Source organism: Girardinichthys multiradiatus, chromosome 1 (genome assembly GCF_021462225.1).
Source record: "Girardinichthys multiradiatus isolate DD_20200921_A chromosome 1, DD_fGirMul_XY1, whole genome shotgun sequence".
Lineage (NCBI taxonomy): Eukaryota > Metazoa > Chordata > Actinopteri > Cyprinodontiformes > Goodeidae > Girardinichthys > Girardinichthys multiradiatus.
Window position 1 is genome coordinate 8,641,873 of NC_061794.1, and position 26,396 is coordinate 8,668,268.

At 40.2% G+C, this 26,396-nt stretch overlaps 1 protein-coding gene across 6 annotated transcripts in view; it reads right to left on the minus strand.

The window, feature by feature from the left end:
* Positions 1 to 26,396, minus strand: part of tns2a (tensin 2a) — a 65,510-nt gene that overhangs the window by 12,656 nt on the left and 26,458 nt on the right. For 4 of the 6 annotated variants that reach the window (XM_047362527.1, XM_047362501.1, XM_047362513.1 and 1 more), the window contains 16 exons: positions 15,397 to 15,435; positions 14,944 to 14,985; positions 14,072 to 14,121; positions 12,621 to 12,804; positions 12,090 to 12,140; positions 11,846 to 11,968; positions 9,782 to 9,846; positions 8,181 to 8,264; positions 6,979 to 7,091; positions 6,206 to 6,266; positions 5,970 to 6,045; positions 4,560 to 4,689; positions 3,441 to 3,506; positions 3,219 to 3,335; positions 1,180 to 2,751; positions 752 to 917 (listed from right to left, as the gene is read on the minus strand). In XM_047362527.1, the coding sequence (XP_047218483.1) occupies positions 752 to 917; positions 1,180 to 2,751; positions 3,219 to 3,335; positions 3,441 to 3,506; positions 4,560 to 4,689; positions 5,970 to 6,045; positions 6,206 to 6,266; positions 6,979 to 7,091; positions 8,181 to 8,264; positions 9,782 to 9,846; positions 11,846 to 11,968; positions 12,090 to 12,140; positions 12,621 to 12,804; positions 14,072 to 14,121; positions 14,944 to 14,985; positions 15,397 to 15,435 (2,939 nt within the window). The remainder of the gene's footprint in view (positions 1 to 751; positions 918 to 1,179; positions 2,752 to 3,218; positions 3,336 to 3,440; positions 3,507 to 4,559; positions 4,690 to 5,969; positions 6,046 to 6,205; positions 6,267 to 6,978; positions 7,092 to 8,180; positions 8,265 to 9,781; positions 9,847 to 11,845; positions 11,969 to 12,089; positions 12,141 to 12,620; positions 12,805 to 14,071; positions 14,122 to 14,943; positions 14,986 to 15,396; positions 15,436 to 26,396) is intronic. The other 2 variants (XM_047362536.1, XM_047362506.1) reach the window with 1 other exon arrangement.

Here is a 26,396-nt window from a genome sequence, read left to right on the forward strand (position 1 = left end):
AAGCAACATGTGCTTCCATTATGCCTCAGCAGAACCACAGGCAGATTGCCTCCATGCCACTCCGCATTGATGCAGGATTACATGCAAAAGGAGGCCCAACCAAGCATTGAGTGCATACAAATGGACATACTTTTCAGCAGCCTTACATTTCTGCTTAAAATATCATTTTTATTGATCTTATGCAATATTCTAATTTTCTAAGACAGAAGTTTGGGTTTTATTGTCTGTTGGCCATATTCATAAAAATGACAAGAAATAAAGACTTGAAAATATTTCACTCTATATGTAATGAATCTATATAATAGGACTTTCACTTTCTGAAATGACTAACCAAAAATATTGAACTTCTTATGATATTGTAACATTTTTAGATGTCCAAAGACATGCCAGTTAGGTTAATTGGTCTCTCTAAATTGCCCTTAGGTGTATGAATGAGTGAGTGCTTGGTTGTTTGTGTGTTGCCCTGCGATGGACTGGCGACCTGTCCAGGGTGTACCCTGCCTCTCGCCCATAGACTGCTGGAGATAGGCACCAGCTCCCCCGTGACCCACTATGGAATAAGCGGTAGAAAATGATTGACTGACTGACTGACCTTTCCTTCTACTTCACAGTCATGTCATTAAATCCCAATAAAATACTGTGATGTTGATTTTTCTAACATGAAAAAAAGATTAAAAAGCCTAAACAGTATTTATAGCTTTGTAAGGCATTGTATATCTAAGCTTCAAATCAAAGATCTGAGGTGGAGTACCTCTCCTGTGTGCGTAGTGGGCTACTGGTGAGGACAGGTGTCGGGGGTCCAGACATGTCGGATGGTGTGGAGCAGGCCACATGACCGTCTCGATGGATCCTCCTAAAGGAGCCGTGGGTAATGTGATCCCTCCAGCCTACACTCTCCCCGGAGCTACGGAGGCCATCTGAGACAGGGCGGGAACAGTGGAACGTATTAACAAACAGTTTTTTTCAATAAGCAGTATTAGCTGGGGTCCTGTGTGCCCAGAAGATACTGTTGTAAGTAGTCTGTAAATCTCTACAGACAACAAGAACCACCTTGTGAGCAATGTGAAAGGATTGTTGAGCATAACCTTTGAGCTGTGGTTGATTATGGATAATTTATTCCCTCAGCATTCCTGTTAAGTAATAACATACTACCGAGGGCCTGTGTTTACTGTGACTCACCAGTATGCGAGTCAGAGCTGTATGACTGCTGTGAGTCCGCATGGTGGTGATGGTGGTTAGGGTTATGGTCTGCTGGCCCATTGCTGTGGCTGCAGGTCCCCACCATGGAGGAAGGAGGCGGCAGAGGAGATGTGGACTCTGACTGGTAGCCAGAGGCATAGCCTCTGCTTTCAGATGGCGAAGGCTGATATGGTGAGCAGGGGCACACATGATGTGGTGTTTGGTACCCACTGCTGCTGCTGCTGTACTTCAGATCTAGGTGGGAATGAGCATTGGATCTTGACGCCTCTGGATAAGCTGGATGACCTGATGGTAAAGGGTCAAAGCTGAAGGCTGGCAGATCGTGTCCCTGTGGGCCGTAGGAGGCTACAGTGGCCCTCCTGTTCCAATATTCTGTCTCTCTGTCCCTTTCCCACTGCAGCTCCACCTCCCTGTCCCGCTCCCAGTGGAGTGACAACTCTCTGCCTCGTCTGAGCCCGGGATCCCTCTCCCAGTGAAGTTCTGGCCCTCTGGTTAATTCTGTCTCCCTGGCTCTCCTGAGTCTTGCCTCTCGCTGTTGAAGCTCCGCCTCTCTGTCCCAATGAAAGCTGTCACCGCGGTCTAGCCTCAGATTGTGATAAGCAGCTGAATCTTCTCTCCTAATGCTGCAGTCCCTACAAGGACAGCCAGGGGGCGGTAGGTTATCCATCAGCATTATGTCATGGTAAGTTGGGCTGGTGGAGGGTTTTGGGTGATGTGAGTGGGTGTGGTGTTGACTGTGAGGTGGAGGCGGATGATGGAAGGGGGCATCTTCACGACAGCAAAATCGATCAGCAGCAGATATGGGATGTTGGTGTGATGGATTATGAGGATGAGGGGTAAGATCTGGTGATGGATATGGACAGATATGTCGGGATGAGGGCGCCTCTGAACAGGAGCGGGGTAAGTAGTGAGGTGGGCTGCTCTGACGGTCCCACACTAGATCTGGAGGAGGAAGTGTCTGGTGGGCATGTGGGCTGTAATGTTGACACATATCCATGTGTGATGGAGGACCAGCTGGGTTTGGACTGGTGGAAGGAGTCGTCCCATGGTGCCCGTTAGTGCCAGGAGCTCGATCGAGGCAGTAGCCATTTGGCATGAGGAGGGTGCGGTCACAACCTGGTTCAGCACAGCGCTGAGACCGGTAACCATCCCTGCAAGAACATGACCGACTGAGCCTTAGTGTCCCAGTTCTCTCCAAGGGCCAGGAATCTCCATCATCTAAAATAGCGGTCTCTCGCTCTCCATCTTGGTTTCCCTCAATCCCACCAAGGAGACGTTCCAGCTCCTCTCTTTCCTGTCTGGTTGGGGGTGGTGGGTGAACAAGTTCCTGTGGGTGGTCAGGATGGATAGATGATTGGTTCAAGTGGAGGGAATGGGCTGAAAAGCCAGAGTCAGAACCTTGACGGATCAGATGATCGGGTCTGTCTTCTGCAGGGCCTCCACCTGGGCTGCTACCATTGGTTGAGGTCAGAGAACCAGAGCTGGGCCCACGGCGCTTCTTTATCTGAGCGTAAAGACTTCCATCTACAGGACCTCGTGTATGGGCAATATCTGAATGTAAAATAAAAAAAAGAGAGAGTTTAGTTACGTCCTTCTATCCACCTATTGTTTTCAGCTAATCTGAGATCAGACTGCAACCAAACCGGAAACCCAGAAAACCCTTTTGCCAGTCATGCTCTCCTGCTCATTTTGGAGGACCCCAAGGCATTTCTGGTTCTCCTCTCAATGAGACATTCTCTGAAAAACCTCCAAATAATGGTGCCCCGGGAGCATCCTGATCAGAAGCTACAGGTGTTGACTCTAGGATGTTAAATGCTCCAGTGGAGGCTAAAGATCAGGGCATGAAGATTCAAACAGAACTACATCATCTGCAAAAAGCATTACTTAAAGTAATGTGCGGAGCAAGTTAAAAACTCTTTTCAACACTGTTGTACCTTTTTAGTTAATTTATGACTACTGGCCTCTAACAGTCTACAGTTAGTCAATTTCGAGAAATGGGACAAAAAGACACCAGTTACCCTCCAGGCTGTCCTGATATCGCTTGTTGAAGTTCTCATAGGAGTCCCAACGAACCACAGGGTCAGAGGTGTTGTAGTCGACAATGACAGCTGGGTCATTTTTGTGGTATTCACGGCCTGTGGAAAAGCACACACTGGGTTTCCAATTCTTTGACTGAATCAGTGACTAAGATAAATGCCTAGCACTGGACTAGAGAAAAATCTCAAGTTTGGCAGACCAACCTTTGACCCTCTCAGGTCCAGAGGAGAAGACAAACTCTACAGTTGCATCAGATGGAAAACGTTCATCTGGGGATAAGGATACAAATTGCTCAATTAAAGCAAAAACATCATAAAGGCTGGATTTTTCCAGCTATGGAAAAATATTCTGTTTTTTCAAAGTTATTATTTTCTCATATTTAGATATATAAAAGGGAACTGAGTTTTTAGCATGGTGGCAAACCCTAGAAAGCTCCAACATTAAGTCCACTGATGTATTTTGATGTTCATGACCGCTAATCATATACTTCAGTACATCTTCAATGCTTCATCTCAATGAAGGAATGAAAACCACATTGTTCCTACAAACACATGATCTGTTATCCCAGAGAAAGTGAAACTGGGGAAAGCTGAAGTGATGAGCACATTCATTATAGGCTTAGGTAACGCATGTCCACCAACCGTGTATCATCACATCTAATTCTCACTATACTCTACTCCAGGAAGCTGTTATTACTTCCAGGATGGGGATTAAACTACTACCATTTAAGGATTTATTCACCCACAATATCCCAAGGCCAAACCACGGCAATTATATTCCCTCTGCGGCAGTTTAAAGCATTGCTATTATGTCAGTCTGTGTAGAAATGACGATATACAGTAAAAGTGTCCAAAGAAACCAGGTATTTAGGGCATAATAAAATTTCTCCTGCCAAAATGTATTGTTCCTACAACAATTAATAGGATATAATGAAATTGCACTTCAATAAAACCAGTAATCAAGCAGTTTTCTTCCTAGTAATACTTGTTTACAGCTAGTGCTAAGAAACTTTTATTCTATTTGAAAAAAAAAAAAAAATCCGTTTATTTGTTTATTTATCTTTTCCAAAGCTGAAAATCTGGTAAACTGTTGATCATGACCATTTTACAAGGAAGCCTCTCCTCTGTTTGTGTATGAATTAGAGAAAATACACAACAAAACACATCTTGTGAACCCAAAGCCTGTATTTAAGAATCACTGGAAAAGTAATGGTTCCTTTACGATAATATTCTTTCATATCTATTTACAGCCTCACTAATCATATCTACTGTCTATAATTCCTTAACTTCTCTCAGCTGTATCTACCAAGTGGATAAACTCACCGGTGAAAGCTTCATCCAGTTCCCCTTTTCCAAACCAGAGCTGGGATCCATGGATGGTGCAGGTGTGAAACTGCAGCCTGAACACTGTGTCTCTGTCGGCACTGTGAGCTCGCCTGTGGTAGCATTTCACCTGAAGAGGGCAGCAGAAGGTGAGGATAGAAAGCAGATGTGGGATAATCGCAGGCCTGTGGAAGTAATGCCTGGCCTTGTATTCCCTGGAGAGTGACACCTACACTTTTGAAATGTCTGACTGTACACACTGACAAATTATGATTTCTGGTTAACAAACACAAAGTAGCATGTCATTGTAGAAGAGAGAGGAAAAGTGTACATCTTAAGAATTTCTAACAATTTCATACAAAAAGTGAAACTGCAGTGTTTATTTCTATTCTGCCCACTTTATCCCCAACTAAAATTACATTGTGACCAATTGCCTTCATAAGTCAACATCTCAGTAAACAGAGCTTAGGGAGCCACAACAATGTAGAAGAAATGGTTCTGGTCAGATGACAGTTAAGCAGATTTTTTTTAGCTGACATAAAACCTACTAATGCACATTACTCTAAACACACCGTAACCATGGTGAAATGTTATTGGCAGCATCATGTTGTGGGAAGGCTTTTCCTCTACAGAGAGTGGGTAGCTAGTTGATGTTGATGGTAGGATGGGTGTAGCTAAACATAGGGCTATTCTGGAGGAAAAACTGTTAGACGCTGCAAAGAACACAAGACTGAGGTGGATGTCTACTTTCCAGCAGAACAACTTAAACATAAAGCCAGAACTAAAATAAAATAGTTGACATCAAAGCATATTAGTGTGTTAAAATGATCTAGTCAAAACTCCAACTTAACTCCATCGAAAATAAATGCCAAGACTGAATTTATGTTCAGAGAAACTCTTCATCCAATCTGACAGAGCGTGAACTATTTTGCAAAGAATAACAGGTAAAAAGTTCAGTTTTTAAATGTGCAAAGCTGGCAGAAACATTCCTAACGAGACTTAATAAAAACAGATTCCAGTCCATTCTCTTGCTGGGTCCAAAATGTTAAAATTTGGTTAAAATTAAAAGATTACATCAAACCTAAATCTTGCAGGGGTCTAAGTACTTTGGGGGGTTTAACTGTATACAGATTTCTATTTGTAATAAGTTCTGAAAAGCCCAATAAAATACAATGAGGTTTGTAGCTGTAACGCGACACAATGTGAAAAAGTTCAATGGTTGTGAATACTTTTGCCTTGTTTATACAGTGTTGAGTCAGTTTGGCCAAAGGTTGGCAGCATGTAAAGTATATTTTTCTTTCTATTTTAGTTTTTTATGACACCTGATAATACTGATGAAATGTGTAATTTAGCCCACATTCATATAGATCCGAGACCTTTAGTGTGAGACTTCCTCCACATATGACTCACCATGATGTCACCTTTCAGCAACAAGGCCGGTTCGATGGTCACACACAGCCGTCTCCCACCAGTGCCTTGAAGGTCGCTGTGAACAACAATGGCTTCAGAAACGAGCCTTTTACAAAGCAAGACACTACTTTTAATGCTTAACTTTAGAACAAATTAAACCCTTGGCTAAATGTCAACAACTATGTCCCAGCATATCTGGTCTATCACTTGGCCTTTTAAGATGAAGGCAGACTCACTATATGCCTGAAGTGTAGACCAACTGCATGGATTGATAGATCTTCAAGAAGGGGTGGTAACCTAGGAAGAGGAGAGATAATTTTAGACGTTGTGAGCATTATAGGCGTCAAGACAGAGGAATGCGCTGACTTCCATCCACTCCTGGTGGACCTGATCATCAGATTAAAGACAAACAGACGGTCATGTGTGTGGATACAGCGAATTCAGCCTGTGGCATCTGCAGTCAAAAACACTGGTACAATTCCTGTCAGGGGACTCTGCCAAGACAAACATTACATCCCTTTTAGGTTTTATCTTTATATAAAGGCTCAGTTAGACCGCAGAATAGATTAGAGACAGGAGGTACGTTTCAGTTCCATTGACAATCTCCTTAAAATAACTAAACATGGAAACACATAAGGATATTGATGCTTTGGTAAATTTCTCTAATGTCAGAGGCATGAAACATAACATCCATAAGACTCTCTCCGTTTGCCCTGAACCACAGTTTTAAAGCTTAAATGTAACATTTTATTTTGACAGCTAAGATTCTACAATACTTTTTATGCTTCTGTGTCTCGTGATCTTGAGCTTTTTACCCAAAGTTCTGCCTGATACAAGATTTTCATGATAGCTGTAAACATGTGTCGTCCAGCAGAAACAAGACACATTTTGCATCCTTATTATTGTGAACAAGGTTGTACAATCATAAAGTATTTACTGCCTACAGACATGCATTAGGCAAAAATCTGTTGTAATGATTAGGTTTCATACAAATAAAGATATAATGTACCTCCTTCACCCTGGAAGTTAGGCAGTGATGGGATGAGGACTTGGTGGAGGAAGAGAGGGCTGCTGTTCATCTTTATTGCCCCAGAGAGAAGGCCTCCAAAGTAATAGATATACCTGAAAATAACATAGTCACAAGAATGAGTCCTAGCATACAGAGAAGAAGTAGGGAAGAAACAACCATTGTTTCTGCCAGGAATCTGCTGGTATTTAAAGGTTGTGCAGAGAAGAAAATATTTCTTGGGCTTATTTTGAATGTTTTCACTATTCCTGGGCTACGGTCATGGGCAAAAGAAAGCTTCCATGATTTTTAATAAAGCCATGGAGACAAACTAAGTACACTCTTGTTGCTTTCATTGTATTTAAAAGAAAAAGTAGAAACCAGGGGCTGCTACCTCAGGTAAGCAGGTGTGACTATTTCTATAAAAGCAGGCGTTTTGGCAGTCTGCTGGTTTGGAGCATGCAGGTGTGTACTAACACCATCCCAGGGCAGAAAGACATCAGCAATGATCTTACTGAAGCCATCATTGATGCCCATCAAACTGGGAAGAGTGAAAGGCTATTTGTAAACAATTTGGAGTCCATCAAGTGGGAATTCGGACAACTCTTGGTCTTCCCAAAAGACATTACAATTACAAAAACACTGACAGGAGAAAGCTTCTTCTATAAAAAGACATGGCAGCACAACTGACACCTAGTTCTTCCCCCCACTTATCTGTCTGCTCTAGAGTCACCTCAAGTGCAACCACCGTCTGTGTATTAACTACTGCATTATTGTCGCCTATCAGGCTGCCCAGCAGGTCAGCACAAACAGTTCAACCAATTAAACACTGTGGTGGACAGGTGATTATTTAGGCTTATTTTGCAATCACAGGACCTGGGCAACTTGTGATTGTATACTAAAGTGTCCTAAAGTCAACTGTGAATCACTGTTAATATATTGAGAGAATCTTTAACAATAGGTCATCTGGACCAAGATGGAGTGAATGGACTTAAACCCTGTCAATTAAAATCAATAAAAAAGAAAATCCGCTTATATCCTTAAAGCTAAGGATACCACAGTCGAATACAAGAACCTAAGGCCAGAAGCGGTTTCCTTTTCCTTTTTCCGTCAGTCAGATGCACATAATAATCTCATGTATGATGTCGGACACCGACACCCATCCTCCCTGCCTATTTCCTCTCAGATCATTCTGCGGCCTCTACCTGTTTTGAGATGGCTGAAGGGAAGAGGACACCTTATCTTCACAGAACTTCCTCATGGCCAGAGTACTGAGAGCCTGGTCCGCTCTGCAAACACACACATGCACACACATACAGACACAGACACACAAGTGCTTTGAGTTAACAGTTTCAATAATGGAGCTCCAAAAGTACATGGAAAGGATACAGCTGGCATAGACCACAGGATAAACTGGTTCCCACTGTTCCTGAGCAGAATCCAACACACTTAATTCATGAACGGAATATTTTTTAAAAAAGTCCCTTTTTAAATCAGCCTGTAGATTAGTAGCTGTAACAAGTCCTTAAATGTATCATGCCACGTAGAAGTGTACAAACCCCTGTTAAAATGCCTGGTGTTTGTGGTGTAAAAAATGAGATTATGATAAATAATTTCAAAACCTTTTCCACATATAATATGACATTTATCTGCAGTAACCTGGTTGCATACATGTGGAAACCTTAATACTTGCTGACCCTTTCTGATTCATTTTCATTTTCGTTCTCATTTAGTTTTCTTGATTCCACATCTATAATCGGGTTATTTGGAAATAAAATTTACCTGTTCTAGTTGGATTTTCTGACTTTTTCACATTTGCATCCTTCAGGTAAAGCAAAAGGTTAAAGAGAAACTACAAAGCATCAGAAGGATCTCATTACTCAAAGGGCCAGGGAGAAGGTACCACAGGTTCCACAGCAATATTTATATACCATGTCACAATAACGACTCATTAATGTTTGGAGAAAATATGGGACAGCATTGACATTGAAAAAACAATAGACATTTCTCCAAAATCACTGAAAAGACAGATGGAAAATCAGTCAGAGAAGCATGTTAAGAGGCCAACAGCAACACAGGTTACAACAATAACCTATACTGTTCATATCTCTAGTTAGATTTGTGAGAAGGAAAATAAAACATTCAGGCCTGGCTAAAGAACACATTGCCAACAGTGAAATGTGGTGGTGGTAGCATCATGCTGTGGGATTACGTTGCCCCTACTGGGGCTTTTTGTAAAGGCAGATGAATTGATGAACAGTAAGAATTATCAGTCAGATTTAACCTAAAGCCTTCAGGAGACTACTAGAAAGCTGACAATAAACTTAGAATGGCCTAGATAAAGTCCACACCTAAATTAGAAGAAACTCTGTGGGGTGTCCTGAAGAGGAAGGTGGACAAGAGATGTCCCCACAGTCTGATAGATTTGGAGATGTTTTCCAAGTCATGATGCGGGATTCTGACAGACTGCTTCTAATGAGTACTGAACGCTGAAATTAAATCAGAAGGTGCTTCAACAAACTATTAGTTTAAGGGTGTGCATACGTATGCAACTGGTTGTCAAACCTTTTTTATGATTTGTTTTCCTTCCTACAGATTTATTGTTCTAGTTAGATGTCACATGTGGAAAAGCTTTTAAAATGATTTGTCATTGCCTCAGGGGTGTGTACACCTTTAAGAGGCACTGTAACTAGATATGCACATTTTAATCCAACATGTTTTGACATTCAGTAAATATAAAGCAAGGATAATCTAATGAACCAGAAATTCAACTGTGTATTTACACCTCCTCTCCACACACACTCACCCTGCAGAAATCTTGTTGTAGTGCATATAGGCTGCAATAATCACGCCTGTTTTCCCTTTGTTGCCCTGTGGGGAAAAAATGGGAGAAATAAGGGGAAAATCATCATGGCCCGAGGGCGGTTTAACTTCTCATGATGGAAACAGCTTATAGGATCTGAAAGTTTGAAGTATAAGCCTGATTTTTAGATTCAGGGACACAGAGAAACTGGAGGTAAGAGACCAAATGCTTATGGAGACAAGGCCAGAACATGGAGAACCTAAATACCTGGTTGCTAAACTAAAATTAAGAAGCTCCCTGCAGTGTCTTTTTCACAGCGAGAGCTCAACATTTCCTGACACATTCCTAAGACATTCCAACTCCAAATTCCAATGGGGACCCCCTCCAGATACTGGGATAAGGGCCCCTTTAACACAATGAGCACAAATTAAAGCTCATTTTGCTGCGTGCCTCTCTTGGTGGAGGACTCTTCATTGACAGAAATTCACTTTTCTTCATCCCTGGCGTGATCCGCTGCTGATAGATAATTTCCTGCAGCTGGAATGTTCTGGAAAGTCGGCAGGGCCCAGGAGTTGTCTGGGTTATACTATTTCAATTCTTCAGACCAAAACCAACAAATAAAACAAATCGCAGGAGCCCAGTCATCAGCACCAGTATAAACTAGTTCTTAGTAAGGACACAAATTTCATCTACAGTTCAGTGAAGTTCAGTGTAAAATAGTTCGATCCAAACTGACTTCATATATAAACTTCCCACACCAGAATTAGTGAGTAAAGAGATTAAGCCTTATCAATGCTGGGCAAGCAAGAAAGTAAAGGCACACGATCACATTACAGGCCTGAAAGTTCTTATCAAGAACCCAACAATGATCTATAACTATGATGAAATTACTTATTAATACTTAATATTTTCCACAATCTGAGAACATTCAAAAAATCTTTCTAATTTTGTAATATGCACAGGCATTCACTCATCAATGATACAGAGAAACAATACTTTTCAATCTTAGATTTTCAGCAAATTATTTTCTAGCAATATGACAATTTACAGACAGAGTAGAACAGCGAAAGAGGCAACTTCAGCATCAATACTCTCCACCAAAGCTTGCCAAATAAGTGCACAATAATTTTAGGAATTTTTCAGTCTGATCCCAAACATCCTTGACTCATTTTTAAAAATGACCAACTATGTTCATCTGCACAGCTTGCAACACTGTATGTACAGCTAAAAATTATTTATACACACTTCGTTAATATCTGGTGTTAAATCAGACGAAACTTCTGTTGTTAAGTCGGGCTGATTGAGCTTGGCGGGTGCATCATTCAGATCCTAACGAGCTGCGACTCATAGGTCCACTGCAGCTTTACCAAGAATTAAATAAAGATTTGGTTTTTGTGTCAGACTGCCAGTTGTACAACAGCATGAAAGATGGTGTGTTCCTGCGATCTCCTGATGTTGTAGAACTATTGTCCTGGTGGACTCACACAGATCAGCTGATGAGGCGGACTGATGCAGGACTGGCTCAACCAACGTAACTCAACATCTCAGTTGTTGTTCAGCTGGAGAAAACAGTCCCAAACATAGCAAAGGTCTCTTATTAAATTGTAAACTGTTAATAACCGCCAACATATCTGTAAATCTGTAGCTTGTTAGCTAACACCTGTCCAAGGATCTATTTACTTTCAACAAGCTCATGGTGATATGACCTCTTTAATGATAATAACTTCACAGAATCTCACTTCAATAAAACCAAAACTAACCCTTTAATGGGAAACTAAAGAATGCATATTCTGAGTTTAACCTACATCCCTAGAAAGAAACAGGAATTTTCACATTTTTATTTCAGTGTGGATTCTCCATTCAGTTCAAGTTTTTTCTTATTTGGTGATATCTATGCAAATACATAGTTCGGGTGACCTTCAGTCGGCTCTTCCAAATGCTCTTAATGCAACTGTTCCTGGGAAAACAGATTGATTTGATGCAAACCAGGCTGCTACATCTGTTAAGAGCCTGGGAAAACTTGGCATGTTTGTCTGAAAGAAGCCCGGTGGCCCCCTGAACTCTGACCTTGCAGTGTAGAACCACCACGTGCTGGGGGTCAGAGGTCAGCCAGTTCTCCATGGCCTTACATATGGCACAGATCTTATCCAGTGGTGGGGCATGGAGGTCGGGCCAGCCGAAGTCATGGACCTGTTGTTTTATGGAGAGAGGAGAACAATGAGGCGTGCGCTGAGAAGATTAGGCAGAGGATTGTTGTACGACTTATCAGTGTCACTTGAGGAGAAGTACCAGAAGAAGAGTTGTAGTGTACCTTTGGGTTAAGTCGGGTGATATCATGGCGTCTTTCGGAGAGATTCAGGAGCTGGAACAGAAGGGAATGGGTGTGACAGAAAAAGCAGTGGCATATTTGTGGGTTGCTATGTGTGTTTTTGTTTGCTCTGCTGTGGCTACAGTGTACATGGCAAACTATTGTGCAACAAGCAGCATCAAGGCTCTCTGTAAGGAAAGTAGAATCCCTTCTGCAACTAATAGGACAAACAAATTACATGTCTAATAGAATCTAAAGGAATCGCCGTTTCTGAATTCAACGTTTCTCAGGTTGTTAGGCACGTCGTCCTTCTCTGGGTAGTGATGGGAGTTGGTGAATTATCCATCTTTGATTATTTTGCTTTTGGCCATCCGGAAAGAAGCATGACATGGAGCTAAAATTTAGACTTTGGAAAATTCAAGAGTTGTTTTCAGGTTAAACAACAAATAAATCATGCTAATGTTGTCGTATTAGAACATTTCTTACAGAACCCCTGATATTTAAACTAACGGGAGAGCGCTGGTGTTTCCTCACCAGAAACTTGTCCTGATGTTTGGACTTGAGCATGGCGGCCACCTCCTTCAGGTTGAGCCGGTATCTTTGCTCTTCCAGCTTTGGAGGAAAGAAGACAGAAATGATCCTCTCGGTGATGTATGTCAGGTCGAAGTCATAGTGGCGCTCCATCACACGGTCCATCACGCGGTCCACACTGAAGCTCCTGGTGGAACAGAAATAAAACAGGGGATCAGAGAGGCATGTGTGGGGACTAAAGTATTTACTGTTCTGCTGTTGTGTTTGAGAGTCCATGAACATTTTCTTTATTTCTGCATTAAAACAATGAACATTTGTTTTCAGCATGTGTCGCAACTGTCTTGCTCAATAATAACTGCTACTAAACGTTTTACTTAATCAGAAAAGAAGAATTTCAGCCCATTGATAGGAAACCTTGTCAATAATGGTAACTCTTGTTTCCCTATGACCTCAGTCAATTGAGGAGTGCCTAAAGGCTCCTTACTTGGATCACTAATCTTTATATGAGCTGACTTGGTTAAATACAATCCCAACATGGCTTCAATTCATATGATGATCATACATCAATTCATCCCCTAAACATTTACAGAGCCTCATACTCTGTGATAAACTGTTCACCAGTCATCGAAGACTTGATGTCTTTAAATCTACTTCTGCTCAAAATAAATAACACTGAGTAGATGGGATCCTAAAAGGGCTGCTCAAGGAGACTAGAGATGTCCTTCCTGATATACCTTTCAGTCAAAAAGTATTAACTCGCCTCCAAAACAATTGCTGACCAAAAAAACCCCACATTTTTGCCAAAAATCAACTGGAAGATCTCCAAAGACTTGTGGGAAAATATTTTGGTGATACAAAATATCGTGTGCTGCACGATAAACAAACCAAGGGTTTTAGAATAAGAACATTATACCAACCCTGAAACATGGTGCTCATGGTTCGATGGTCTAGAGTGGCCAAGACGATGAGAGGGATTTTCCAAAAAATTCCCCAAATTATTAAATTACTTCCTTGATAGATTTTGTTCTCCTATGCTCCTTTAAAAAAATTTGTTCTGGTTGTCAAACATGTTAAAGTAGAAAAAATTAAACTTCTAAAGCAATTTAAAAAAAAGTTTCAAGCACCATTGCAAATTGCATTCTGTAGCTGAGCCTGAAACCACACACAGAGTCTGATGAAACCTCTGGCTGGATGGACAGAAACAGACAACTGAGGAGAAAGGGGAACATGAGAAAGGGGATACTGAGTGTAACATAAATCAGATCAACTTGCTGCATCACTTTGCGGCATTGAACCATCTGAGAACAAACAGAAGGTCCTAAGTCTCACGAACAAATGAAAAGGCACTGCTTGGGTTGTGAGAGCCCTTTGACTCCAGTTATGTGATATAATATGTATGATTATAACATAATGTAAATTTTTACATTAAAAGAAATGAATGAGACGTATTTTACCTTGGCAGGGTGTTCCTCTGTTTGGTGTAGGTTAGAGACTTGGTTGATCCCTGTTAAGAAAACAAAAACACTTGGCCTATCCATCAGTGGTTCTGAACATCAATGAATACAGTGTAGAATTAGGCCTTTTTGTTTTAATGAACTGTGTCCTAATCCCAAGTACCAAAAATGGAAGAAACAATGTATTCTCAGTTAGAGACTACAATATCCCAACAATTTCTAAGCAATTTAAGCATTGCAATAATGAAGAGCACACACATAATTGTTTTTTTTTATTTAAATCAATTATCCTAAAATCAATTAACTCAGTTGTTTTTAGGCTCCTGGTAGAACAGTAATAGTAAGGGAAGTTATCTACTATGCAAATAGCTAAATATTTTGTTCTTCTTGTGCACCTGCTATCGACTCTTTCTTAGCATGGGATTCACAAAGCAGGTAGCTCTCATTACATGCTGGAATAAACATGTTTAACAGGCTCAGCAGATGTGTGCAATTTGCACTCCTTATGTCAAAATCAACGATCTATTGCAAAGAGTATTAATTATGACTCCTGGAATGTATTAGCCAAAAATATTGCCCCTTTGCAAAATTTGGTGGATCTTGAATTTAAAGAAAGGAATAAAAATGTCCCTCTCATTATACTGGGTTTTTGCAAAGCTTTGGTAATCCTTACTGACCTAAACCACAAAACATTTAGCCTTTCTTTTTCTACAGTGTATGTAAACATCTGGTTTCAACGGCTGTTTTTTTCCTACCAGGTTTGAATATTTCCTTCACAGAATGGGTGCCACATACATGGAGGTAAAAAAGAAGGACACAAGAAGAGTAAAAGTGAGAACGAGAAGAAAGATCGCAGGTGAAAATGTGCTCACCATGTGTTGGTTGTGTCGAGATGGAGCTGTCCCTCTATGCTGCTGGGAATGTGGAAGAGGAGGAGATGGGTTAAAAAGGAAAGATAGGAGTGAGAGATAGGAAACAGGGTAAAGGAAGGCAACAGAGGGGAAAAAGGGGGATAGAGGAAGAAGCCAAACAGAGGAAGGAAAGCAGAGTTAATTAAACAAACAGACTCCCTAATGGAAAAACACATCTACTTCCTACAGCAACACCAACTATTTTCCCCCCTCTGAGCAGAAACTTTACTTTGCTCCAGAAATGAACAAGCTCTAACCGAGCTGAGGGCTTGGCTTCCTAGAAGGAATTCAGCTCAAAACAAAACCATACATTGGTTTTGGAAAGCCATATTTCCTAACTGTGGTAGAGTGGGGAAACCTGTCTTGTACACATAATGCTGTTGAGGAAAAGACAGTTTATGCAAGGGGGCTCACCAGATCATTGGAGGGAGCTGGGATGCATGCAGGGGTCACCTGGAACACATAAGAACAGCGACATGTAGAAAAAAAACAAGGCCCATGATAAGCAATCGGAGAAACCTTCTTGCTGCTCTAGCAGACTGATAGTTCAAAGCTTGTTTCACAACTTGCAATCTTTTTCTTTTGGTTTATGTAAATTTAATAATGAAAGAAAAGTAATTTGTTAAGAACAAATTGTATGTTTAACTCCACCTTTCTCACATCCTTCATTTCCGAGATACCTGTAATATTGACACAAACACTCCAGCCCAGTAGGTGGTGATAATGCACCTAAAGTTGCCGTGAAGAGGATGTACAACTGAAGCTTTTTTATGGGTGTAATGGAAATGAGCTTACTTGATTTCACACGAAGCGGCTTTTAATTTCCCATTATGTTCAATTAATAAAAAAATGAAGCTATACCAAGAATTCAAAAGTTTACGTCTGTTTAAGGGTTGTTTGATTGTGGAAACAATAATCGCAAAAATGTGAGCCAAAATTTAAATCAGGATTATTTTACACAATTATTCTTGAAGTTTGGAAGCTTGTCCAATGTATTGCACCTTCAAACATAAATATGAGCATAGTTGCAAAGCACAATGTGGCAAAAATAATTCTTATCTAATTCTATATTTGTATCACTAATTGTTTTAGTGATCCTTTCGAAATTGACATAGAAATGTGGTGCACAAATCTAATCCGTTTACAAATTATTTAAATTAGAGAATAACTGGTTCCTTGACTTTATTGAACATAAAAGGTATATTCAGTTGGTGCCAACATTGCCAAACATTAGGACACCTAAAGTGTGTGTCTACATTTTTTGACCACTTTGAAGGTTGAAAGAATGCTGAACATAACTGATCAAGAGCAAGTGCTGTAAGTGTTAAATAAGTACAAGTATAAATTATGTTGGAGAGTTTCTTTACTAAATGTAAAGTACATTCAAACTTGCAGCCAATTATGTTGAAACACAGCTGGAGAGGAGACACAAAAGTACAGAAACAGAATGACACGTCTGATTCCCAACAGGTCAGTGAACTTTAACCAAAGGGATACCAGAGCTGAACAGCAGCTCTAATAGAGGGGGCTGAGACCCATGACCAAACTTACGTAACACACTTGCTCTCAAATGTGCATGCACACACGCATGTGTCCATGTTCCTGCCAAATAGCCATTTTTGGACTGTTTATTTGGATACAGGAAAAGGGCAAGGGCTTGTCTAGATTTCATTGTGCACTGAGGGGAAGTTACAGAGACCCTGATCCTGGAGGTGTGTCACCACACAGGCAATCTGAGTTGGGCCTTTTTGTCTCATTACTTTAGCATGGGGCTCAGTTGCTCACTGCAGCTCCTACGCAAATTCAGACATCAACAGGAAACAGCAGAACTGATAAAGAGCTAAATTGAGAAATGTGACATGTTTGACAAAAGTTGCAGGAAAAAAGTTTGGGCTTTTCAAACGCCTAACTTGACAGTGTTTCTGTATGAGTCACTGTGAGAATTGATGTTTTTCTGCGACCACATGTCATTAATTATATTTATATATATAAATATATATATATATATATCTGTATCTTATAAATATATATCTGTATCTTTTATAAATAAATAAAAAAATAAATGTTTATACAATTATTTACAAATTTTCCCCACTAAATAAATATACTAGAACAACTTATGTGAAGTACTACAAGAACTTAGTCAAGATATATGTATAGGTATTTTAAGATAAAAGAAGTAGCTCTGGAGTTGCCCAGTCTGGATAGAATTTTGTCATCCTGGGTCAAAATCTTAAATCTTTAAACTGATCAAATGTGAACTGGATAATACCACTTTGAACAGAGATTGAACACAGGTTCTTTAAAATACGGTTTAAGGTTTAGGAAACTTTTAATTTGACATAATTCATTTTCACAAAAATACTGTTACAATCTCATCTCATCGTCTTGTTTGAACCCAAAATCTTATATGGTCCAGTATCGTGAGCTGGATGTTTGGTCATACACATCCTTCACACTCTCACTTTTCCCAATAATTTGGAGATTTATTATGTTTTCAAAATACAAATTTGAAAGTTTTCAAAGTAATCCAAAGTAAAGTAAAGTAATCCAGCACTTCCAGTTAAATACTGTTTCAACAAACCTCTGACATAAAGAGTTTTCTTCCTCAGTCCACATTGTGTCAGAGCTCCAGTAGTGACTCATGAAACCTATCAGATGTGTTTATTTTTAAATGGTGCATGGCATGAATGAGTTTTATCTAAACTCAATATTTAAACAAAAGTAATCTTCTCTTTATTACCAGGTTTCCCATATTTTTCTCCACCATTTTTTCCTCTTTTTCTCCCAGTGATGGACAGACAGGTAAAAAAGGATTATTAGATAGATATCTGCGGTTTTTAAAAGCAGCAAATTTTGTTTTGATGGCAGCACTTCCTCTCCTGCGAGTAGCAGCAGGGCAGACTCTCCTACTTCTGGTTAATATGGTAAAGGTAGAAGTGAACAAAATAGCCCAAGTGTTTCATGCCCTGCCCCTGAGGTCAAGCTAAAGTCCAGTCACCGCAGAATAACAGGGTTTGACCTGGCATTGCTGTCAGAGCTGAAATAATCCCCCTGGATCTATAAGACTGAGCTTGGGAATAAATATATACATGATAGATAGATAGATAGATAGATAGATAGATAGATAGATAGATAGATAGATAGATAGATAGATAGATAGATAGATAGATAGATAGATAGATAGATAGATAGATAGATAGATAGATAGATAGATAGATAGATAGATAGATCAAATGCCATACTTTTTTAGACAGTGTAGTAACCCTGAATACTTTTTCTTTTTTTTTATCTTCTTCCTATCCTATATTTTTACTTTTTTTTTTGGAGGGGAGTCTATGTATGGAAATTTCTCCTATCGCTGACTTTCTTCCTCCACCTCTCAACTCTTGATTGCAATATTTCCTTCCTCTTTCCTCACTTCATTTTTTCTTCTAATCTGTTTCAAACAAAACACTTCCTGTTTGTCAACCCACCATCTTCTAAAGTTCTCGGTAGGTTTTCATTAACAGAGTAGAGTCAAAAGTCAAGGCTAGCTCTAACTTGTTCTGGATTCAGGTTCCGGTTGCATGCATCAACAAAAAAGAAATTCTAGAGAAATTCCGTTGAGTTTCAAGTATGTAACGTCATCCCAATTGCCTTCATTTATTTACTTCCACGATGCACATTTTACTCCCTACATGCACTGTGAAGTATTGCCCCTTCGTTCCCCAGTCAGTACATCCTCTCAGGTAGGTCCAGGTGGAGCAACTCTGGAACACTCTCCCCTCCTTTTCCTGTTGCCAGCCTTCTGTCATCTTACTCTTTCAGCGATTTGTTTTTCTGCAATGGCCCTGGCTCCTCTGGCTTCCTAACATGCTCTTTGATCCATCAAAGTAAAAAGAAGCATAGCAAATGGATAATGCACAGCTCTCTCTCCCCTTAAAGCAGGGCTTAGGAGCTGTGGGCTCTCAGAGGGATACCTAAGGGGTGAGGTAGGAGCCTTGGCATCTTATTACTGTGAGAAATGTCGGGGGAAAGTTTGTAAGACCCTGTTACAGCTTGTCTGTGAGGGAATTCTTACAAAATGTGGGGTACATCTATTTTGTTAATTCTTGTGAAGAAATGCAATATGATTCATTTAGGTTAAACACACTAGATTAGCTTACAGATTGGACACTAAAATTCCTTTTGAGTATTAGTATTTTTGCTTCGGTTTTGAATTGTGGAACAAAATTGAAGAGACTGAACTTATTAAAAAAGCCCAAAATATTAATAGGAAGAACAATTTTCCATTTTTGTAAATGTTCCCCTTCCACTCTAAGAACAGCTGATGAAGTTGTCAGCTGGAGCTTTCCCAGCACTCTCAGAGGAGTCCTAGTGGACGGCCAACTGAGAAATTGTTGGAGGATTTTCCTTCACTCTGTGGTCAAACCTCATCTGGTATTCAGACTCATCGCAACAGTTGATCTTGTGATCTGTCTCCTGGATGAACTCTGGGAAGATGTGGGTTCTGTAATTTAGTACCCTCTTATTTGTTAATGCTTTTGACTCTAAAAAGAGCTTCTAAAATATATTTTTAACTTTCTTTCAAATCTTCATATTTTATGGTAGCTCTGGGATGGATAAGCTTTAAGGTTGTACCTACTGTTTTCCACACACTACCTTCAATAACTTTTTTTTTTACAACTTTTCATTGTACATACCCTAAACATGTGGCCTGTCAGCGCCTTTATGTATTTTAAGATGCAGTAAGACTTAGAACCGTAGAACTGAGAGAGGTTGAACTCTTTTATTGACATGACTACTTTTAGCACAATGTTACCCACTTTTACCATAGTAGTCCTGTTGTTCTCACAAAAACAAGAAGGAGTCTGGCGAGTCATGTTGGACAGAAAAACACCACACAATGCCAAACCAGTGGTGTAATAAAAGACTGTGGGCTTGACACCACAGGGGAGCAAACTGTAGACAAAACTCTCTATCTCTGGAAACCAAAACCACTTCCTACAACATCAGCTTGTCACACAAGTGGAGGAATAAGAAAACAGCTGCAACCAATCCAGATCCTCTAACCTTGTGTTACGTTTCTGCAGTCAGGGGAACTTTTCTTTTGATGCTTAGACTTGAGCCTAAAAGTCCTTCAGTCCCTAGAGAAGAGCCAATCAGAGGGAATTGAAGAAAGCTGCAAGGAATCGACAGTGAAAGTCGATGCGGGCTCTGACCTTTGTGCTTTCATCGTCGCTATGATTGGAGACTGAACTTCGGATCAACAGGGGCATGAAAGCGAAATGAAACTGAAATATTGCAGCAACCACAGATAAAAGGAAAGCAGCTGATATATGTCAGTAAAACCAGAGAATAGCTTCACCTACTGCCGTTACACACTGAACAGGTTATTTCCAAGTTACTCTATCTGCTTTTAAACAAGCGCTCTGGTTAGTGTACCAAAGACCTTCACAGTTTTCCAGACAACAGCATTGCTCCATTACTTCCCTGAGGGGAATATTGCTCGAGCTTGTTGACACTTTGATCTTTATGCTGGTTCTTTGTGGCATTCACTTGTTTTCTGTCAGAATTCAAATTCTAAAGAGGAAAAAAGTTAATGAACATAACCTAACACCTGTCTGAGCCGATTAAAATAATTGAAATCTTTAAAAAAAAAAAAATGCACAATTACTTTTTTTACACACTGAAAAGCCAAGGCTTTCAGTTATAGATTGTACGTCTGGCAGAATTTCACATTCACTTGTTGAATGAAATCATTATGTGGGAAGAAAATAGCTTTTTATTCACTCACTGCATGTAAGATTCCATTTAGGAGAGTTAGGCGACCAATGCTGATGACAGAAATCCTTCTTAAATAACTGCAGTTGTACTTGAATGTCAACTATTCTGTAATTACTGAAGGGGTCTTGTCATATAAGTTGCATAATAAGAAGTTAGGAGAGATTTTATGCTACATTAAAAGTCTATCATATTCTTCTAAATGCATTTCTCTGTCAAAAACATTCAAACAATCCCATCCGAGACATCTTTTGAGGAGTTTAAGGCACTTTAAGTCAAACTTTTTAAAAGTACGGTACATCTCTGAGGCGGAGATACAGATGTAGGCTTTTGCACAAACCTGCAGGACTTGTCTTATGGCAGTTCTGAGAGTTGCTTGCTGTATAACACTCTGTCAAACTCACCACAAAAGTCTAAAGCTTCATAATCACTACAAGGTGGTCCTCATGAGAAAACCAGAAAGCTGTATCCGGCCTAATTCCAGCAACAGCACCTAAAGGTAACACTAAAGCAATCACCATAGTCAAAAAACCCTGCTTTCATGTTTCTTAGAGCAAATATTGTTTTTTTTTGGCATTTTTAGGGTGCAGCATGTGCTTCTCTCCCACTTCTCGTCTTGTGTTCCCACAGGCGCTTTTTTTTTAACACAACAGTCATCCCTTCATTTTGTTTCCGCTCCAAGCAGCTTGGAGGACACATTGGTCCCTGCAGTTAAGTTTTTACAAAAAAGCAAGATGCAGCTTCCTGTTATAGAGATCTGAATGTTCAGCACACACCTACAATGATCTGCAAACGTTTCAGATCACCACAAAATTATTATTTTGCTTCCAAGGAGACAAACTTTGTCATAATCTATAGCAGACAGGTGTCCCTACATTTGATTTTAGATAACCCAAAGACAATGTTGAGTCAATGACTGCAAGGTGTCCAAACTCGTACAAAAACAAGCCCAAATCATCACCCTTCCACCACTGTACTTGCCAACTGCTATGAGGTGTTTGTGTTGTGATTGTTTTATTCTCTAAACATCCTGCTCTGCTTAATGACCAGATCCCTGCTTTGGTCCCATCAGTCCAAAAGATATTGCCCTTTGGTTCGTTTGGATGGAGCTTAACAAATTTAAGTAGTGCCACCAAACTCTTTTACGTGCTAACTAAGGCATGTAGATTCTGTCATGGAGCTTCTGGGTTTTTTTGTTGTTGCAGTTTCTCTGAACATTGATCTTTCTGACCATGAGATCAATTTGGTAAAACATTCACTCCGGGGATGATTCCTTACTGTATGAAATGTTTTATACAGATAAATTATCTTATCTTTTCTTTTAATTCTTCGAGCTCATTGCTGTCACTGTCGCTACATGCATGCTCAGTATGAGGGATTGCTGCAAAGTCAATTGAAGCGACTGTCCACTGTCAATACATCCTCATCCAGGAGGAGTGAATGCTGCGAGTCACTGACTTGATGCAATCTGCAGGGTTTCCTTAGATAGAAAACCTTTTAACCAATTTGAATAATAAACTAAATCTGACTGCACTGTGTGATAGTTAGGATTAATTGGAATGCACTTGAAATGTGTATGATTTGATTGAATTGACCTTGTGAAGTGCCTTGAGACGACACGTTATGAATTGGCGCCATAGAAATAAAACTAAATTGAAAAACTGAATTGTATTGCTGATGCCTTTCCTGCTTGGCACTGCGTTAACATAAGGCTGTATGCTTCAGCAAAAACTCCTGCTTTACAGATCTGGTCACACTTGCTATTGGTCAGCTAATCAAGTGCATCTAATTAGCAGCAGCGGTCTGCTACTTTCTTTCTTTCTTTCTGTGCAGCAAGGGTGCAACACACAACTTTCCATTTAGGTTTAATCTTTAAATTATGTTAGTTTGGAATCTCTTATGTGTTTTTTTGTACACCTGAGACATTTTAAAACCTAGTAAGATCCTTTATGTAAAATCCTAGAGTTGCAAGAGGATGTACTTTCTTTTTTTTACCATGACTATTTGCGTCTGTAAATGTATGCAAATGGAAAACACAACCACAGCCATGCATGTTGGTTGTGTTCTAAGGGGTTTCTTAGTTCATCCTCAAAGCCACAGTGAAGAAACCAAACCACATCATATCATTCTTATCCAACTTTCTTTATCTTCCTCCCGAGCAATACAAGCGTTGAAAGTTGGATGGCAGATAAAAATAAATGCGGGTAAACAAACAAAGCAGGAAAACATCAACAATGAAAAAATTGTTGATATTGAGCCAACCGATACTGGGTGTTATTACAGAACTTCACTCTTTGCCTCTATGTCTACACTTTGTGGTTGAGGACCATCGCTGTCATTCATTATGTTGATACACAGGCATGCACACACACACACACACACACCCACACGGAAACACACACACACACAAACACACATGATTCCTGAAAGCAACCGTTTCCTTCTGTTTCTATATTTGCAGCGTCTTGCAACATAAACAGTGTTTACCATATGTACAGATATGCACTCAGATTCTGGAGACAGGCTTTGTCAACAACTGCTCCAGGATCCATCTCAGTTTGCAGCATACCACAGCTCTCAAACAAAACATCTCTGTGGTCAGTGTCTTCGTTCTCCTCCTCTGATGGGGTTTTCTGATGGTTCACTATCACCACGAGGCTATTAGGATGATATAGTGAAATGAGACAGAGTAGAGAACCTTTTCCACACAGGGTGATGTTTATCTGTTGATAAAATCTGTGTGTGACTCATGTCCTGCTACACAGTAGGTGTCGAGGTATCAAACAGATCTTTTAAACATATTGAAGCTGATGACCAGACTGCAACTTCCAATGCCTAGCCAAACGTTTTACACTTTTTTCAAACTTTTTCATATTTTCTCACCAATCAGAAACTTTTGTGTATTTTAATGGAGCTTAATGTGCCTGACCAATGCAAAGTAGTGCATCATGGTGAAGAAGAAGAGAAATTATAAATAGTTGTAAATGCTGAATTAACAACAGCTACTTTTTGGGTACAGTTAAGCCCAAACGTAGTTATACCCATGACAGACTTGGATTAGGAATTGGGTAAGATGTCTCTCAAAAGACAGACATGCTCTCGTCATACTGGATGGGGAGCATCTGTGAGCACCAGTTGTCAGGTCTTCACAAAGATTCCCAGTTTGATTTATGTCTGAACTTTAACTGGGCCTTTTAAAAATATGCATATGCTTTGATCTAAATCATTCCATTGTAGCTCCTGCTGTATATTTAGGGTTGTTGTCCTGCTGAATGGAGAACCTTCATCTCAGCCTCAAGTCTTCTGCGACCTTCAACAGTTTTCTTCCAGGAATCCAGGATTCCAGGGTGTTTTGCCAGAAAGTACATTTTTTGGTTTCATCTGAACACAGCTGCTTCTTCCATATGTTTGCTGTCTTTCCTTTACATGGCTTGTTGCAAATTGTTAACAGGACTTCTTATGGCCACTCTTCCATGAAAGCCAGATTTGTGGAGTGTGTGAATAGTAATAGTCCTTTTGGCAGATTCTCCCACCTGACCTGGGAATTTCTGCAACTCTTCCAAAGTTACCATGGTCTTTCTAGTTGCTTTTCTGCCCAGCTACTCAGTTTAAGTGGACAACCATGTCTTAGTAGGTTTGCAGTTGTTCCAATACTTCTTTTCCATTTTCAGGCGATGCTCTGTGAGATGTTCTAGTTTGGGATTTTGTTTTACAAAACCCTGCTTTAAAATTCAAAATCTTCTCCCTGACACGTCTTCTGTGTTCTTTGAACTTCATGATACTGTTTGTTCACCAGTGTTCTTTAAACCAGTGGTTCCTGAAGTTGGCCTTGGGATCCCATTTGTGGTGGTAAATCAACAAGTCTGGTGTGTAATCCTGTTTGGAAATTAAACCAAAATATAGCATATTTATGCTATATTTATTTAATAGATGCTATGATGCTATTTGTCTTGCCATTGCACAAATATGAATGTGAAATGTTCATAAGCACATAACATTTTTTGCAAGGCCCTGTATGGTCCTGCTGGTTCACACAGACTCACACTCACAGTGAAGTGAAGTGGCTTAGGTCAAACTTGGCTAGGTTCATTGTCATGCTTATGATTTTAGCTCTCATCGACACTGATCACAAAACTGTTCCTTGACTTACTTGGCAAAGCACACACACACACACACACACACACACACACACACACACTGCGTGAGGTTAAAACACGCTGCCCTATCTCAGCAATTATTAGAACTGTCTGTGATAAAGTGGCGTCTCCTTTGGTCAGGAGAGACAGCCATGGTCACTGTAATGCTGAAAGATACATTTGCTTCCTGTTATCCCTGATGACTCAAGCTCACTTATACAAGCATTTGGCGTTCTGGGTCTGCAGGAGGGAAACCAGAGGTCTGGGCTCAAGGCCACAAAGATTACTCATTGCAGACGTCATTGAGAACCCCTCTTCCCCTAAAAAACAACCTTCTAAAAACAATTAACACGGCTCCGGACTGTATAACTGGTGGGATGGATTTAAAATGGTTTGTTGAAAGCCTAAAAGCTAAGAAGCATGCTGCGGCTGACGTGTTTTTCACAGCAATGAATGACATGTTCACAGGGCGGTTTGACCGATTGGTTTCATTTTGACAGGAAGTCTGCAGCATAACTGGGAAGCTGGGGTCAGCTGCATGCTTTTGGGAAAACATGGACTGTGTAACCATTACTCCACTGTTCCAGCTCCTCATTGCTTCCTTCGTTCTGTTCCTTTGGTATGCTTCGGATCTGAAGGATCACATAGATCAAAGAGAGTTTGAACACATGAGTTTAGGATCTTCTGAAAAATTCAAACAGAAAAGAACGATGAAAAGGGAGGAGGATGTTTGTAAGTCTCGTGTTTCCTTTACAGAAAGAAAAAACAGGGAGCCTGGGGAATTTGACTGTAACCACAACTGTCCTGATGAAAGGGTTTTATGTTAGGGAAACACGAGGCGGGTCATGTTGCTCTGCCCACCCCTCTGTCCTCCCCCACCTCCACTGTATTTGGACTTGATTGCACATCCACGAGCAAGCAACAGAACCCAATCTGCAGCATGTATTCTGTCCCATCCAGAGGATAGGAGGACTGACAACAAGGATGGACTTGGAGGAATCATGAGGGGAAGGAAGGATTGTAATCACTGAGACGCACAACTCTGCAGTGCCAGCATGCAACATCTGTGGGATGGCTCATTCTTTAAGCTTCTTTCCATTAGGAACTATAAACTTTCAAGCTTATAAATTCAGCTCTAAAGCAGAAGCTAAACCTGCATTCCTATTACATTTGTTAGTTTATGATTGTAGATACATGCACTGCTGTGAAAGAGATTAGGGAGTTATGAGCTGTGAGCATAAACCACAGCTGTTACTGAATAACAATAATAAATATTAATTCCAAATCAATTTGATTTTTGCTTTTTCTAAGAAAATTAGCAAAGTTTGAACTTGTCTAGTTGCCTTTCCTACATCTGTTTGTTTGTTAGTCGGCCTATGAACACATTTTCTGTAATTCACTTAGAGACACACAGAAATCTGCTAGTGAATGGAACCCAATACTTTTCAGCTTGATTGTGCCTGACTGGTGGACTGGATGTTCGAAAGTTCCGATCTTTTTCTGATCAGTGAA